This window comes from Poecilia formosa, unplaced genomic scaffold (assembly GCF_000485575.1).
Source record: "Poecilia formosa unplaced genomic scaffold, Poecilia_formosa-5.1.2 Scaffold43, whole genome shotgun sequence".
Lineage (NCBI taxonomy): Eukaryota > Metazoa > Chordata > Actinopteri > Cyprinodontiformes > Poeciliidae > Poecilia > Poecilia formosa.
In genome coordinates, this window is record NW_006799982.1 from 440,476 (window position 1) to 458,002 (window position 17,527).

The 17,527-nt window shown below is 41.1% G+C and overlaps 2 protein-coding genes across 5 annotated transcripts; both read left to right on the forward strand.

The window, feature by feature from the left end:
- The first annotated feature begins 485 nt into the window (after positions 1–485).
- On the forward strand, positions 486–4,787 carry LOC103137711 (transcription factor Sox-10-like). Its single transcript, XM_007551577.2, has 4 exons — positions 486–623; positions 911–1,612; positions 1,868–2,145; positions 2,651–4,787. Exons 2-4 carry the CDS (start codon positions 1,170–1,172, stop codon positions 3,436–3,438), a joined length of 1,509 nt encoding a protein of 502 aa, XP_007551639.1. The 5' UTR covers positions 486–623; positions 911–1,169; the 3' UTR covers positions 3,439–4,787.
- A 1,392-nt stretch (positions 4,788–6,179) lies between these two features.
- rnaseh2a (ribonuclease H2, subunit A) lies at positions 6,180–15,767 on the forward strand. 4 transcript variants are annotated; one of them, XM_007551579.2, is made up of 10 exons: positions 6,180–6,427; positions 6,649–6,784; positions 7,412–7,483; positions 7,646–7,731; positions 13,659–13,699; positions 13,802–13,889; positions 14,060–14,197; positions 14,879–14,966; positions 15,109–15,232; positions 15,432–15,767. In XM_007551579.2, the coding sequence occupies exons 1-10, from the start codon at positions 6,278–6,280 to the stop codon at positions 15,583–15,585; spliced, it is 1,077 nt and encodes a 358-aa protein (XP_007551641.2). In that variant the 5' UTR covers positions 6,180–6,277; the 3' UTR covers positions 15,586–15,767. The 4 variants fall into 4 exon arrangements, with proteins under 4 accessions (XP_007551641.2, XP_016526841.1, XP_007551640.2 ...); XM_016671355.1 differs by having other exon boundaries at positions 7,646–7,717; positions 13,645–13,699; XM_007551578.2 differs by lacking the exons at positions 13,659–13,699; positions 13,802–13,889; positions 14,060–14,197; ... (1 more) ...; positions 15,109–15,232; positions 15,432–15,767 and adding exons at positions 7,875–7,962; positions 8,133–8,270; positions 8,952–9,039; positions 9,177–9,300; positions 9,500–9,835 and having other exon boundaries at positions 6,183–6,427; positions 7,646–7,772.
- Positions 15,768–17,527: the final 1,760 nt, after the last annotated feature.

Sequence of the window (17,527 nt, forward strand, 5' to 3'; positions counted from 1 at the left end):
TTAAGGGAAAGAGTGAAGGTCGGCTGAACATTTTTACAACCGTGTGGACTTCTTCAGCATTTCCTATAATCGATGTGGCAGATTTGGGAGCTATGTTCATTGTACCAAGTACTACAATTGGCCCACTACAGTTTTCATTTCACGATTGATTTTTTTTTTTTTTAATGTTTTATTTTTTTCTGGAAATGACTGAGCCATAACTCTCCCCGCGATTGCTTATTTGTTTGAACCATGTTAACACGTCCAACAAAGATGGCCTTCTCCTGCCTCTAAATGGACGCACTGTACACTCATCTAAACTACTCCAAGGTAAAAAATCTCACCTCTCCTCTGCTGCAAATCCAACAGTGATGGGCACTGAGCTCTGATACGCGTTTCGGTCCACTTAGTCAACATCTACGTGGCTGAAGAACCAATCAGAGCGCAGCACTGTGCTCCGAGGGGCGGGGATTAGCCGTGTACTGGAATGCTGTCTCTTTGGGAATGTTTTCCAGTTTCAATCACTTTTTTTTCCTCCCAGTCCTTCTCACAAGGCGCTCTTTAAGCTTCGCTGTTGCCACACAGAGCAGCCATTCATCGGCTCCGCAGTCAGCCACACACACCACCACTGGACATCTAAATTGGTAGGTTATGTAATTTTATAATGCAACATTTCGGACATAAATGATATCGATATTTATGTGTAACGTACAATAGTCATTTACACTGGAACGGATTTGGCATTAATTTGTATTTAGCATAAAATTGTATTAGACATTTTGGATTATCTTTGGAAATGTTACATTTCACCTGTTATAATTGCCTGAAGTAAACAGCAAGTTTTTGGTTCATAGAAATTTTAGCTTTTATAACATTTATTGTCAGATTTTTAATCGAGTTAAACTTTCCTCTCTTTTTTGTTTCATTTTAGCTGCTATTTCAAAAAAAAGTAAAACATAAAAAAGGACCGGACAGCGAGAAAGGATATTTGGACTCATAAATTATGACTTTTCCCAAGAAGAGTCAGAACTAATCATTAATTGGTGACACTATAAACTTTTTAACAGGTCAATATCTAGTAAAAGAGATTGTTTTTTTTTATTTATTTAAAACATACTACTGCATTAAAAGTGCTTTGTCAGCGTAATAAGCAAATAAATAATAATAATATAAGAAGAAATATAGAAACTATGTCGGGAGAGGAGCACAGCCTGTCAGAGTCAGAGCTGAGTCCCGTGGGGTCAGACGACGGCCACTCGCTGTCACCGAGTCAGCCCGGAGCGCCACACGGCCCGGACTCCCCCCTGAGCGGCCCGCCGCAGCAGCTCACCGCGCTCTGCGTGGCGGATGCGGGCAGCGAGGACGGAGGCAGAGCGAGGGCCAAGTCGGAGGAGGAGGACGATCGCTTCCCGATCGGGATCAGGGAGGCGGTCAGTCAGGTTTTGGACGGATACGACTGGACGCTCGTGCCAATGCCGGTGCGCGTGAACAACGGGAACAAGGCGAAGCCCCACGTGAAGAGGCCCATGAACGCGTTTATGGTGTGGGCGCAAGCCGCGAGGAGGAAGCTGGCAGACCAGTACCCCCACCTACACAACGCAGAGCTCAGCAAGACCCTGGGCAAGCTGTGGAGGTTCGTATGAGCGGAGGAGCAGGCAAGCCCTGCATGTCATCTGCATGTCATCCATGTCTTTCGGGATGTAATGCAAAGGGATGATGGTGTGCTTACATTTGAGACGCTGCACGCGAGCTGTATTTCTTTTGAGTCACAAATAATAAAGAGGCATTCACATTTTGAGTTGTTTCATTTTACATTTGTAGAAGTTGTACTTAAGCGGTCTCAAGAAACGTATAGGATTTAATCTGTCCTCGTTTTTCTCGCCCCCAGACTGCTAAACGAGAGCGACAAGAGGCCATTCATCGAGGAGGCAGAGAGGCTGAGAAAACAGCACAAAAAGGACTACCCAGACTACAAGTACCAGCCCCGGAGACGCAAAAATGGCAAACTGACCCCAGCCAGTGAGTCCGACAGCCAGGGGGAAGGGGAGGCCAGCCACTCCCAGTCCCATTACAAGACCCTACACCTGGATCACAATGGTGGGGCTGGGTCTCCCCTGGGTGACCTGCACCACCACCACCACCACCACCATCACCATCATCCCACAGGTGTGTAGATCCTGTATCCTGGCGCACAAAGCCAAGATATGTATCAAAATGTAAAAAAAAAATATATTTTACATCTAGTCCTCCCAAATTATGGACATTGATGGATATGTCTTTGATAACAATGTAGAGCCAAGTAAAAATATATAATTAAACTTTATAGCACATACATCATGTTCTAATTTAGTCTCAACTTAAACCCTAACCATAAACCTTTAACCCTGACACAAGGTTTGTTTAGAAATATGATTCACCTCAATTATCTTTCATATGTATTTAGACCTTAATTGATGTCTTTATGTAGACTTCTCTTTACACTTCACTTTCAGATACATTTTCACTTTGCTTAGATGGAAGTCGCCTCAACCAAATGAACCCTCAATTCTTTCCAATTTCACGCACCTACACAAGCTATTGCTTAAAAAAAACATATATTGCAAAAATACATGAAAACAACAACAAAGCCAAAGTTCACCTGACAATGCTGGTCTCTCTTCTCTGTATCTAGGTCAGGGTCACAGCCCACCCACACCCCCCACCACCCCAAAGACAGAGCTTCAGTCTGGGAAACTGTCAGATGCCAAAAGGGAGGGCGGAACAGGAGCGGGCGGAGGATCTGGGGGTTCCAGGAGCACCCTCGGAGTTGGAGCTGAGGGGGCGTCTGGTGGTCCTTCATCGTCGAGCACCAAACCCCACATTGACTTCGGCACCATGGATATTGGCGAGATCAGTCATGAGGTGATGTCCAACATCGAGCCGTTTGATGTCAACGAGTTCGACCAGTACCTCCCTCCAAATGGTCACCCACAGAGTGGCGCTGGGGCCCCCTCGGCCGGCTCCTCCGCCTCGTCCTACGCTTACGCCCTGGCTGCAGCCAGCGGGCACTCGGCTTGGCTCTCGAAACAGCAGCAGCAGCCTCAGGCCTCTCCTTCGTCCTCGGATCCATCGAAGGCCCCCATCAAAAGCGAGTCTGCGTCCGCTAGCCACTATGCAGAGGCTTCATCCTCCCCCTCCTCAGGTACCCACGTCACCTACACCCCGCTCAGCCTCCCCCACTATGGCTCCGCTTTCCCTTCGCTGGCCTCCAGGGCCCAGTTTGAGTACGGAGACCACCAAGCCCCCGGGGCATACTACGCCCACTCCAGCCAGGCCCCAGGGCTGTATTCAGCATTCTCCTACATGGGCCCTACACAGAGGCCTCTGTACACTACCATAGGAGACCCCTCCAGCGTGGCGCCCTCTCACAGCCCCACACACTGGGAGCAGCCTGTTTACACCACACTCACAAGACCTTGAGGCAGAGCAGCTGAGCAGTGGGAAATATGGGAAGTGTGTGAGTGAATCTCTTGTATCTGTGTGCAAACATGTGGGTGTATGAATTGTATGTGTGTATCTGTGCCATATTAGTGGTTTTTACCATGTTTTTTTCTGTTTTGTTTTGTTTCTTTTAGTCACCATGATAAAAAGTGTCCACATGAGCTAACACGAAACAGAGACTCATGCAGAATGAAATGCGAATCATGGGCCCACAGCCAATCAAAAACACATCAATGTTAACAAGCGTGTGCCATCCTATTTTATTTTTTACTTTGTCATGTACAGCACTTGTATATACATTACAAGAAGTAGAGCGAGAGCTGGGATTGGACCAGTGTTGGATTAAAGATTGACTCTGATCACACTAGGAGGTGGAAGGCTTTTAGACTGACATAATCTAATTTTATTAACCAAACTAAACGATTATTTGGTGTTTTTGTGTTCATGCAAGTAGTACATTTATTTTCATCACCGGTGTAACTATCTTCACTGATCGGCACCACTGCTATGGAGAAAAAAAAAAAAGAAGAAGCACGTTCTGTTTCATTTCAGATGTAAGATTGTTTTTTCATGGCCAAAAATGGACAGCTGAAACTTTTGTTGTTGTTGTTTTTATTCTGTAGATAGCTCAGTCTATATTTCTTCCTTTGAATCTATTTTGCTGAACTAAATAAGTGTGTATAATGGGGAAAAAATAGGAAAAAGACAGGGAAAGAGAGCTCTTAAAGATGTAGTATTTTAATGTGTGACTCCTTGGAGATTTACCTCAGTTCTGTTTGCTTTGTGGCGATCACCTGAATTCCTGAAGAAAAAAACAAAACAAAACAAAAAAACAAACGTAAAACATTTTGTTGAGTTTTAAATGACCAACACTTTGATGATTTATCCACCACCTGCGTTAAGATCTAGAGGTCTTAACCAAATCTTTTGGGGTAACAGGCCAGCTCTGGGTATTACTTTAGGATTAGAATCACATGGACAAGGCTCTACATGTCGGCCAAAATTGTGCCTTCACCTTCAGTTTACACCTTTGCAGCCCTCTCCCGCTTTATCAACCTGAATAACGGTCATTACCACAAGTTTGCCTTTATTACTTGACTCAAATGTTTTATACTGACCCTTTTGGCATGTAGTTGTCTTTTTATTATGTGAGTAATAATGCGTTGTGTGTCACATCTTTGCTTCTTTCATTTTGTATAATTCTGGTTAGTTTTGTAAAGTGTTTGGTATACACTCACTCGAGTATTTTTGCTTCCTTACAAAAAAGCAATGTTGAAATATTATTGTCATCTATTAAATCGATTTATTTATAAAAAAAAAAAGAAAAAAAAAGAGCTGTGTGTGAGACTTATTCTGTGCAATAAGTATGTGAAGGGTGAAAAAGTAAATAAATAACATGGTGCTGACGCGTTAACTGTAACAACAACACAATCAGAGCCCCACCAACCTAAGCTGTTTACTGTGTTTGTGTGTGTGGTGTGAGGCTAAAATTGACTACTAATTCCCCACGTTTAATCGGCTGGGGACTGCGTGTCACTGAGGGGCACAAAGGGAGCCTTTCAGTCGCCAAGAGGGACGCAGAGAGAGAGAGAGAGAGAAGGAGGGAGTGTGCAAGGAGCCAGAGGCAAAGCCAATTTCAGCTCAGGAACCGGTGCACACTTGGACTTTTGTGCATGGCTTTTCCTCTCACGCTGGCCCGTCCTCTCCACCTGAGGCTCCCTCCCTGCTTCCATGTTCAGCTGCAGTTTAAACTCATTAGAAGGGCATCCAAAATTCAAATGTCAAGTTCACTGCTGGGACTATGTTTCAGAACACAGTCTTAGTAAGCACGGTTCTATACTTAAAAAGTTTTGGACATAGAGTATAGAATTGCAGTTCTAAAATAATAATAGCACTTAAGCTTTTCCACAATTTGTGGTGCAACACAGCGTAGTGCAAAATATATATATATATATATGAAAGATGGTTTTCAAAGAAAATGTGAAAAGAGTTAAATTGATTTGATTTCAGTTCCCAACTATTTGTAGAAACTGCTGTTGTTGCAGTTATAGCTACAGCTTTTTGCAGAACGTATAGTTTAGCATATTTAAACTAGCATTCCCATCTTATAATATTTGAAAAAGAGCTCAGTTACATTGGATGGAGTGCATCTGTTTTAGAGACACAGATTTTCGATTGTATTTCTGTTTGGACTTTGATTAGACCATTCTAGCATAAAATGCTAAAAGCTAAATTATTCTACTGTACCTCTGGGTGTATGTTCAGGCTTGTCACGTTCCAAGAAAGATGAACCTTCAGAACAGTCTCATCATTTGCAGACTCTAACGGGTTTTCTTCCAGGATTGCCCTGCACTGATTTGTCTTCATTTTCTTTTCCTGTTTTTGTTTTTTAAAGCTTTTACTATTTTTCTTTTTCTTTGTATTGTATTGTATTTTGTTGTGTTGACAGGTTCCCACCTGAGCTGTGGCTTTCTGCAGTTCTTCCAGTCCCAACGCCACCCCGGTCCCTTCAACTTATGCTCTCCTTGTCATTTTAAGCGAAAAGAGAAAATTCAAAATTGAGTAAAAATAATCTCTAAATTGTGTCATTTCCCATATAAAAAGAGAAGAGACAGCTTTAGAAAAATCAAAATCAAAATAAAGGTGGTCAATTTGAACAAACAAACAAACAAACAAACAAACAAACAAACAAACAAACAAACAGAAGCTCCCAAACCTTCCAAGTAAAAACGCAAATTACTTTAACCTGAAAAAATGTAAAAATTTTTCTGAAGTTACCGAGTAAGTGTAACCAGTTACTATACTCACGGCTCGCTTCATGTTTGAAGAACGATGTTTTGAACCTAGGATGAGTGCGAGTCCACCTCCAGTCCAGGTGGTGGCAGTAATTTACTCGAAAATTCAAAATAGGAGCGGCAAAGCTGCGGTGGAAGTGAAGAGGAGAGCAACACAGCCACCGTCTGAACAGGTCATGTTGCCTATTTTCTTTTTGACTTATTTTATCCACAAATATTGTATCCACAGTCCTGTTGGAAAACCTCGTTTTTGTCTCTGCAGCATGTAGCACTGAGCTAACCTTAGAGTAATCCCTTCGTGGTAATATTTGAAACTGCAGTATGGCGTTCATCAGGTTTCATCAGATTTGAAAGCCATTGTAAACGTTTTCATTTAACGATTGGGTCCTTTCAGTCAGCAGCAATGGACCTGAAGCAGTTTGAAGCGGACAACTCTGGCAGCTTCAGGCTGGCCTCTCGGATTCCCGATGTGTGCAGGACGGAGGACTGCTGCCTGGGAGTGGATGAGGCAGGCAGAGGTCCTGTACTCGGTGCGTTATCATTTCATCATTTATCTGCTTATTTGTATTGGGACAAGGGTTAAGTATTAGCACATGCCTAACATAAAAGCATTCAAAGCTAGAGACAGTTTAAAGTAACTGTCCCTAGTTGGACTTTTGGGTTAACAGGCATGTAGGATATTATTAATAGGTTAAAAATAGAAATATGAAACCGAGTAACACTGATTCGTGACATCCTCTGTACCTTGTAGTTTTCCTCTAAATTACTTAATTATGCACCAGGGTGTTAAGTTTCCGGGGGAAACAATAAATGCATAACTTAGTTAAACCATTTTCTTGTGAAATAGCATCCTTACCAACTACATGTGAAAGTGTATTGTCAGCAAACATCTAGAAACCTGCACCAAGACATAAGGAAAATATGGTTTTCTGTCTCTTATGACAAGGTATTGTTCATGGCTTACGAAATATGAATAAAGCCAGTCTGGACATATTTTGGAGAAATTGACATAAAATAACATCTGGATAGTATGGTATAAAGGTCTAGACACACTTTTTAAATTCAGAAACTACAGAATGAACTACTTCACTCTGATCCTAATTATATACAAGTATATAATTTCTTTGAATACTTACAATGTTCTTTTTCTGATTCAGGACCGATGGTTTATGGGATTTGTTTTTGTCCTGTTTCAAAAAAGGAGGAGCTGAAGGATCTGAAAGTAGCAGGTAATCCTCCTTTTTTCCCCCTTGGAAGAATCGTCCTTGTTTAAACTGAGTTTATCTGCCATATTTTCTCAGACACACACACACACACACACACTGTTCTTTAAAAAACCTCAATCCGAAGCATTTCATCTTTTAATAACATGTTTCTCTGTCTTTGGTTAGATTCAAAGACGCTAAATGAGGCTGAAAGAGAGAATCTGTTCCAAAAACTGGATGAAGCACAAAGCTACGTAGGCTGGGCTTTGCAGATTCTTTCACCCAACATGATCTCCACCAGCATGTTGCAGAGGTAGGGCACATTGAGCTCCTCTATGTGCCAGCCTGTGATTGTAATTACCGTATACACACACACACACACACACAATAACATTGTTTTTAATTTTGGTTCAAGGACAAAATACAACCTGAATGCCCTGTCACATGATACAGCCATTGGTCTGATCCAGTACGCCTTGGACAGTGGAGTACAGCTTAAGGAGGTTTGTAAACCTTACACCAAACAGTTTCATTTCTTTAACCTAGTTCTGAATATCTGCAGAGCACCTGCAGCTTGATGCTTCATTATATGCCATTTCCCCTTTTCTATTTTTCCCTTTTCGCTCCATATCACCTCCTCTCTGTGCTGTCCTGTATCTCCGATGCTTCTCAGGTGTACGTGGACACAGTCGGACCAGCAGAGAAGTATGAGGAGAAGCTGTCCCAGCGGTTCCCTGGCATCCAGGTGACTGTGAGGCCTAAAGCCGACTCCCTCTTTCCTGTTGTCAGCGCGGCCAGCATCTGTGCAAAGGTCAGTCAGCCAACAGGCATTGCTGTTCATTTTTTGTTGATCATGTCTCGTCCTATTTCTAGAGTTTGTTTGACCTGATTTACATCCAGAACATTTCTGAAGATAATGCTGAAATCATCATGCTTCCTTTGAAATTTAAATCTCTCCCGGGTAGAAATGTTATTTTATATTTGTATAATACAAGTGTTGTCTAAATGATAAAACCTTTCCCAATCAATTTTAAGACATGCATTTTCCTTTGCTGCTTCATCACAGGGATGTTTTTATTGTTGCCTCACATTGACCTCCTTTTGAAGGTTTCGCTTTCGCTACTTTCCTCTTTTCCTTCTCGTCCGGCAGCTGCTTTACTGTTTGCTGTCGCTGCTGGCATTCTTCTGTTTTTATGTCCGTGCATGAAGATACTCCATGTTCACCAGCATCAATGTTTTTGTTGTTTGGTAAGATACAGGAAAAACTGCACTACTAATCACACACGGCAGGTCACTGTCACCCATTCCAGGCATGTTGCAAAGACCTGGTGGTGTAAATTTGAGTACAATTCCCTGACTAATGAATTCATGGGTTTCACTTTCAGAAATGATTGACAACACTTATTGATCTCTCTGAGATTCTGAGCTGTGCTTTTATAGTCATGTTTTCTTGCTTTATTTTCACAGTGAAAGTTCTGGTTGTGGTTTTCAGGTTGCCAGAGATCGCGTTGTGAAAGGCTGGAACTTTGCAGAAGACCTGGGGGAGATGGATGCAGATTATGGCTCAGGATATCCCAATGGTAACAGCATTCGACGTGTCGAAGTGCTTTCGCACATATTTTCACATATTCTCGGTGTGCTGCATAGATTTAGAGATTTGTCTCTAAACGAAGGCCAAAGTGGGAAAACGATGTCAAACAATTTCTTCTGTTGCTAGACCCCAAAACTAAAGAGTGGCTGCTGAAGTACCTGGACCCTGTGTTTGGTTACCCTCAGTTTGTCAGATTCAGCTGGAGCACGGCTCAGACTCTCATGGACAGCAAGGCGGTGCCTGTACACTGGTGAGGAGCCCGAGGACTTTTTCCAGGCATAAAAAAAAAAAATTGTTTGAAGACAAAAATAAATCTTAAACCTCAAATCCTTTGATTTACAGATCACACTTTAGGTCTGTGAAAATCCTTTGACATCAGGAGACAAGCTCTCTTTTTTTAATCAAAAAAACAAAAAAACAACAAAACCCTCTTTAATCTGTGTACTTAGGGATGATGATGAAGAGGATGGGGAGAAGGCGGCGCAGCGGCAGAACAACCGTTCCATGTTGTCTTACTTCAGTGCATCAGCAGAAGGCGACAGAGCTCAGCAGACACACCGTTTCTTCTCGGAGAGGAGGCTGAAGAGTTTAAAGTCACTCTGAAGAGGCATCAGAACATGTGACTCATCCTGGACATTAGAGGCTCATTTGGAGAATATTCTCCTGCAGCACAAACCACTAAGATGTTCACAGAGTGTGAAAAGTCATCATTAGTTGATTTATTCGTGATCTAAACTGCAATCTTTGATATTATTTTTAGTAAATAAAATAATGTGTTAAACATGCTTTCTCCAGATTCTTGTTCAAAACGATTCACTGAGCACCTGGCCACAATATATTTTATGTAAAAACTTAGATTTGGAGCCCTGTAGTGGTTAAGTTTCAAGCAAAACACTGTTTACACCAACAAATGATAATTATATAGCTCTTTTTTTTTTTTAACCAATCAGGTTACTCAAAGTGTGTTACATCAATCTCATCTGTGCTCGCATTTACCCATCCACACATATTCACTCATTCAGTATGTTTAGTGTGTGCCCGGGAGTCTATCATGGTCGTAGAGATCAAATGTTATGCATAACGTACATAATTCGATATTGAGTATCTTTAACTGTCTTAAATGGGTGGATGAACCAAATATCCAGGTTCATCCACCCATTTAATCAATGGATCAATTAAAAAGCAAACAAGTAAAAGATAAATACCAAGTGTTTTTCCTAACATGTTCCCTTTTAAGATTTTAATATGTCAAAAATTTAGCACTAAAGGGAAAAAAAAAGACACCTGCATATTATGGGCAACCATATTTGTAATTACTCTTGAATCAGTTAGGAGCCCAAATGACCCATGGGTAGCATTTTGGACACTTCTGATTTAATAATATTATTGCAATTGAAAATTTGAACAAAAAAAAAGTCAGTGAAATATTTTCCTGCTACCATGTAGTTTTATTAAGGAGTAACAGAAATATAACCAGCCACCATTAGGGGGAGCTCTGTGCCCTGCTTTGTGAGGTTAAAATTTGCTGTTCTGTAGTTTGAGAACAGCTTTGATGAGAGTGTGATTCTACAAAACGATTAAAGTCACATATTAAAAGTCCACTCAAGAGGATTTTCTGTTAATAAAATCTATAAAGTCCGCCTGAAGGTGTATAAGATTATTCAGATTCAAACAGACTAAAGATGTATTACATGCCATCTTTCTTTCTGTAGGCCACACATTCTAACATTTGCACCTTTCACCTTTCTGCACACTCTGAGCAGAGCCATCTTTTTTTTTTCTTTCTAGTTTTACATGTTGTTTTCATCAGCATGACAACAAATTTGAGGTAACATTTTGAAGAGGCTTCTTGATATTACTGCATTTTTTTTTTCCACCTTTCTGAAATCAGCACCAGTTCAACAAAACACACATTGGTGGAAGCCAGAGGAGTCTCAAAGTCGTCCACCAGGGGGTCTCACATCCTTCTGGTTCCTCAGACTATTCGTTAAGATGCCTCATGCTAAACATACAACCACACTTTATGGTACAAGGACACGAGAAAGCTGACCACAAGAGCCAGATAATATTGCTTTGCAAAGAACTCTTAACTCGTGGTAGCTATTGAAGGCATACATTCATCAGTCCAGGTGTTTTAGCTTCCATGAGGTTTTTGTCTCGACTCCTGGATCCTCTTCCCACAGTTCATAGCTAAGGTGGAGACAGCAAAAGAAGACAGGATCACAATCGAAGTCCCCACAAAGTGAGACGAGGCTCCTCTGGGTGCCGCTCGCATGGCTCTCCTGGGCAAGGCCTCTCTGTTGAAGGCTGCGCTGGCGTTCAGCGTCTGAGCTGCGGGGTCCATGTTGACAGATTGCGGTTGGGTGGAAGAAAGCTGAAGTTGAGGCGAGGAGCTCAGGGCGTGCTGCAGCCTCACCAGGAAGAGTCTGAATCTCTGTGTACTCACCTGCCTGTTTCAGGTCTGAATAGCACACGTATAATCCGGCATCTACCTCAAACCGTTTTTGTGCATCCTTTTATAACCTTCTGAGGCTGCTCCTCTTATTATTTTAAGCCAGGCTTCCTGCAACGTCAATGGGATCGGAAATAGTTAACCCAATAGCCTACAGTGGGCTAAGCTGGTTATCTATCTCAGCTTAGGAGTGAGTAATGTAATACTATTAGATCATCCTGCTATTGTTCCAAAGCAAATGGACTTTTTCTGAACGTTGACATTCACAAACTTTCCACTTTCAAAGACTCTCAACTCCAGGTGCAACATTGCGGTCAGTGAGAGTCGAGAATCACTGAGTTGATTCTCGGCCCTGGGTGCCATGAAAACATAAAAAAAAAAAAAAAACAGGTGAAGGTCGAATTGAGGATGAAAATGTTTTGTTTTTAAATGTTGTCAAATAACATGAAAACTTTTAAATATTGACAGTGTGATTTTGGCAGTTTGTGCCCCCACTGAGATTTCAAATGCTAAATGTGGACAAATACCATCAAGCTACTCATTTCTGAATTAGTTACACTTGTCGCAGACGTTTAAGCTTTACTATTTATAGGGAATGACTGATGTGGTTTGACATCTGAGCACTTGTTACAAGTTACTGAGTCACCAGCTAGGAATAAGCTTTCATCTACATCGCAGATAAGGTTCAGTTCAACTAAAACCACAAGTTTTCTTGTAACATAATTGGAGCCCCAGTCACCCAGGTTACATGAGTTCAGGAAGGGTTTCTTCTAATCCAGTAAGCTGTTACAGATAGTTCCAGTTTCTTTTTAAGACTCCCGTACAATGGGGCTAATGGGATTAAACTTGTTCTTTTCCAACACGGGCTTTTAATCAATGAATGAAATCCGGAATCAGAGTGGTTGCTCCAGACAAATAAGCTTTTTTATTTTTTAAAAAAAAATAAATAAACAACAACAACAACAAAACCATTTACATAAACAATCATGATGAGTAGTTGTATTTAAAATGATGAAAAAAGCTCATACAGTATTATTTTCTCTTAGAAGTAATATACGGAAAAGTGCATAGATAAATATACATACACATACACTCACATGCACATACAACCACAGACATTGCACTCAGAGAAGTACTGCGCATCAACAGAAAACTATCAACTCTATGGTAGGTGTGTTAATACACACACCTTTGAAAAGTAGCTTTGCAAATTAAACATTGAAGGACTTTGATTCATAACACAAAAGTTACACTGTTTTTTTTTTATATCAGAAAAGAGATGATCAAATAGCACCTAGTTCACCAGAGAACAGCAGAGTATTTCCAAAATACATCTGAAAATACTATTTTTGATAAACTATTTTTTACCAAAAATAGTTTGATAAAACAGTCTTTGCCATCTTAGTAAAAGCATTGGATGAAAAGTGTTTTATAAAAGCCACTGTCTGCACGAGTGACCTTTTGAAGATTCTTCATTAAACTGCGGAGCGGGCCTCTCGGCATTTACATTGGCCTCATCCAGTCTAAAGATTTAATGACAATTCAGCACGTAACTCACCGCTTCAGTTTTAATTAATACTCATTACACAGTGATGAAGGGTTTGCTGAGTGTCGCATACGGTAGCATCCATGAAAGCTTGTAAACCGTTGATAAGCATTTTGAATGCAGCCATATTTCAAGGAGCCTTAATGTTTGAGGAGCCTGAATATTCTTCACCACAAATATTCTTCCTGGACCAGAGTTCAGGTCATCTTTAGTGGTATCCAATGCTTTTGTAGTGCAGTAACGTCAGTGGTAACTGCAGCAAAGTTTCTTCTTTCTGTCAGAACATTGGTTTTAGAGACGGTGAGCATCTGGTCTTAGTGGCACAAGAGCAGTGGGCGATTTTCCGAATCGTACCGTTTCCTTACTATGAGCAGAGCCATTATAGCATTTGAGAAGCAATTACATTTTTCAAAGAACCACATCTTCATTGCTATTTGTGTTACTTCTATGTCATCTGTATCACTTTTGATTGTGCAAAATTATTCATACCTATGGAATTTTCCCATAATTTATTACATTAAAAAACAAACTAGGATTTCATGGAAGAAGTGTGTGATCAGCAAATGATAGGAANGATGAAGCACAAAGCTACGTAGGCTGGGCTTTGCAGATTCTTTCACCCAACATGATCTCCACCAGCATGTTGCAGAGGTAGGGCACATTGAGCTCCTCTATGTGCCAGCCTGTGATTGTAATTACCGTATACACACACACACACACACACAATAACATTGTTTTTAATTTTGGTTCAAGGACAAAATACAACCTGAATGCCCTGTCACATGATACAGCCATTGGTCTGATCCAGTACGCCTTGGACAGTGGAGTACAGCTTAAGGAGGTTTGTAAACCTTACACCAAACAGTTTCATTTCTTTAACCTAGTTCTGAATATCTGCAGAGCACCTGCAGCTTGATGCTTCATTATATGCCATTTCCCCTTTTCTGTTTTTCCCTTTTCGCTCCATATCACCTCCTCTCTGTGCTGTCCTGTATCTCCGATGCTTCTCAGGTGTACGTGGACACAGTCGGACCAGCAGAGAAGTATGAGGAGAAGCTGTCCCAGCGGTTCCCTGGCATCCAGGTGACTGTGAGGCCTAAAGCCGACTCCCTCTTTCCTGTTGTCAGCGCGGCCAGCATCTGTGCAAAGGTCAGTCAGCCAACAGGCATTGCTGTTCATTTTTTGTTGATCATGTCTCGTCCTATTTCTAGAGTTTGTTTGACCTGATTTACATCCAGAACATTTCTGAAGATTATGCCGAAATCATCATGCTTCCTTTGAAATTTAAATCTCTCCCGGGTAGAAATGTTATTTTATATTTGTATAATACAAGTGTTGTCTAAATGATAAAACCTTTCCCAATCAATTTTAAGACATGCATTTTCCTTTGCTGCTTCATCACAGGGATGTTTTTATTGTTGCCTCACATTGACCTCCTTTTGAAGGTTTCGCTTTCGCTACTTTCCTCTTTTCCTTCTCGTCCGGCAGCTGCTTTACTGTTTGCTGTCGCTGCTGGCATTCTTCTGTTTTTATGTCTGTGCATGAAGATACTCCATGTTCACCAGCATCAATGTTTTTGTTGTTTGGTAAGATACAGGAAAAACTGCACTACTAATCACACACGGCAGGTTACTGTCACCCATTCCAGGCATGTTGCAAAGACCTGGTGGTGTAAATTTGAGTAAAATTCCCTGACTAATGAATTCATGGGTTTCACTTTCAGAAATGATTGACAACACTTATTGATCTCTCTGAGATTCTGAGCTGTGCTTTTATAGTCATGTTTTCTTGCTTTATTTTCACAGTGAAAGTTCTGGTTGTGGTTTTCAGGTTGCCAGAGATCGCGTTGTGAAAGGCTGGAACTTTGCAGAAGACCTGGGGGAGATAGATGCAGATTATGGCTCAGGATATCCCAATGGTAACAGCATTCGACGTGTCGAAGTGCTTTCGCACATATTTTCACATATTCTCGGTGTGCTGCATAGATTTAGAGATTTGTCTCTAAACGAAGGCCAAAGTGGGAAAACGATGTCAAACAATTTCTTGTTTTCTGTTGCTAGACCCCAAAACTAAAGAGTGGCTGCTGAAGTACCTGGACCCTGTGTTTGGTTACCCTCAGTTTGTCAGATTCAGCTGGAGCACGGCTCAGACTCTCATGGACAGCAAGGCGGTGCCTGTACACTGGTGAGGAGCCCGAGGACTTTTTCCAGGCATAAAAAAAAAAAATTGTTTGAAGACAAAAATAAATCTTAAACCTCAAATCCTTTGATTTACAGATCACACTTTAGGTCTGTGAAAATCCTTTGACATCAGGAGACAAGCTCTCTTTTTTTAATCAAAAAAACAAAAAAACAACAAAACCCTCTTTAATCTGTGTACTTAGGGATGATGATGAAGAGGATGGGGAGAAGGCGGCGCAGCGGCAGAACAACCGTTCCATGTTGTCTTACTTCAGTGCATCAGCAGAAGGCGACAGAGCTCAGCAGACACACCGTTTCTTCTCGGAGAGGAGGCTGAAGAGTTTAAAGTCACTCTGAAGAGGCATCAGAACATGTGACTCATCCTGGACATTAGAGGCTCATTTGGAGAATATTCTCCTGCAGCACAAACCACTAAGATGTTCACAGAGTGTGAAAAGTCATCATTAGTTGATTTATTCGTGATCTAAACTGCAATCTTTGATATTATTTTTAGTAAATAAAATAATGTGTTAAACATGCTTTCTCCAGATTCTTGTTCAAAACGATTCACTGAGCACCTGGCCACAATATATTTTATGTAAAAACTTAGATTTGGAGCCCTGTAGTGGTTAAGTTTCAAGCAAAACACTGTTTACACCAACAAATGATAATTATATAGCTCTTTTTTTTTTTTAACCAATCAGGTTACTCAAAGTGTGTTACATCAATCTCATCTGTGCTCGCATTTACCCATCCACACATATTCACTCATTCAGTATGTTTAGTGTGTGCCCGGGAGTCTATCATGGTCGTAGAGATCAAATGTTATGCATAACGTACATAATTCGATATTGAGTATCTTTAACTGTCTTAAATGGGTGGATGAACCAAATATCCAGGTTCATCCACCCATTTAATCAATGGATCAATTAAAAAGCAAACAAGTAAAAGATAAATACCAAGTGTTTTTCCTAACATGTTCCCTTTTAAGATTTTAATATGTCAAAAATTTAGCACTAAAGGGAAAAAAAAAGACACCTGCATATTATGGGCAACCATATTTGTAATTACTCTTGAATCAGTTAGGAGCCCAAATGACCCATGGGTAGCATTTTGGACACTTCTGATTTAATAATATTATTGCAATTGAAAATTTGAACAAAAAAAAAGTCAGTGAAATATTTTCCTGCTACCATGTAGTTTTATTAAGGAGTAACAGAAATATAACCAGCCACCATTAGGGGGAGCTCTGTGCCCTGCTTTGTGAGGTTAAAATTTGCTGTTCTGTAGTTTGAGAACAGCTTTGATGAGAGTGTGATTCTACAAAACGATTAAAGTCACATATTAAAAGTCCACTCAAGAGGATTTTCTGTTAATAAAATCTATAAAGTCCGCCTGAAGGTGTATAAGATTATTCAGATTCAAACAGACTAAAGATGTATTACATGCCATCTTTCTTTCTGTAGGCCACACATTCTAACATTTGCACCTTTCACCTTTCTGCACACTCTGAGCAGAGCCATCTTTTTTTTTTCTTTCTAGTTTTACATGTTGTTTTCATCAGCATGACAACAAATTTGAGGTAACATTTTGAAGAGGCTTCTTGATATTACTGCATTTTTTTTTTCCACCTTTCTGAAATCAGCACCAGTTCAACAAAACACACATTGGTGGAAGCCAGAGGAGTCTCAAAGTCGTCCACCAGGGGGTCTCACATCCTTCTGGTTCCTCAGACTATTCGTTAAGATGCCTCATGCTAAACATACAACCACACTTTATGGTACAAGGACACGAGAAAGCTGACCACAAGAGCCAGATAATATTGCTTTGCAAAGAACTCTTAACTCGTGGTAGCTATTGAAGGCATACATTCATCAGTCCAGGTGTTTTAGCTTCCATGAGGTTTTTGTCTCGACTCCTGGATCCTCTTCCCACAGTTCATAGCTAAGGTGGAGACAGCAAAAGAAGACAGGATCACAATCGAAGTCCCCACAAAGTGAGACGAGGCTCCTCTGGGTGCCGCTCGCATGGCTCTCCTGGGCAAGGCCTCTCTGTTGAAGGCTGCGCTGGCGTTCAGCGTCTGAGCTGCGGGGTCCATGTTGACAGATTGCGGTTGGGTGGAAGAAAGCTGAAGTTGAGGCGAGGAGCTCAGGGCGTGCTGCAGCCTCACCAGGAAGAGTCTGAATCTCTGTGTACTCACCTGCCTGTTTCAGGTCTGAATAGCACACGTATAATCCGGCATCTACCTCAAACCGTTTTTGTGCATCCTTTTATAACCTTCTGAGGCTGCTCCTCTTAT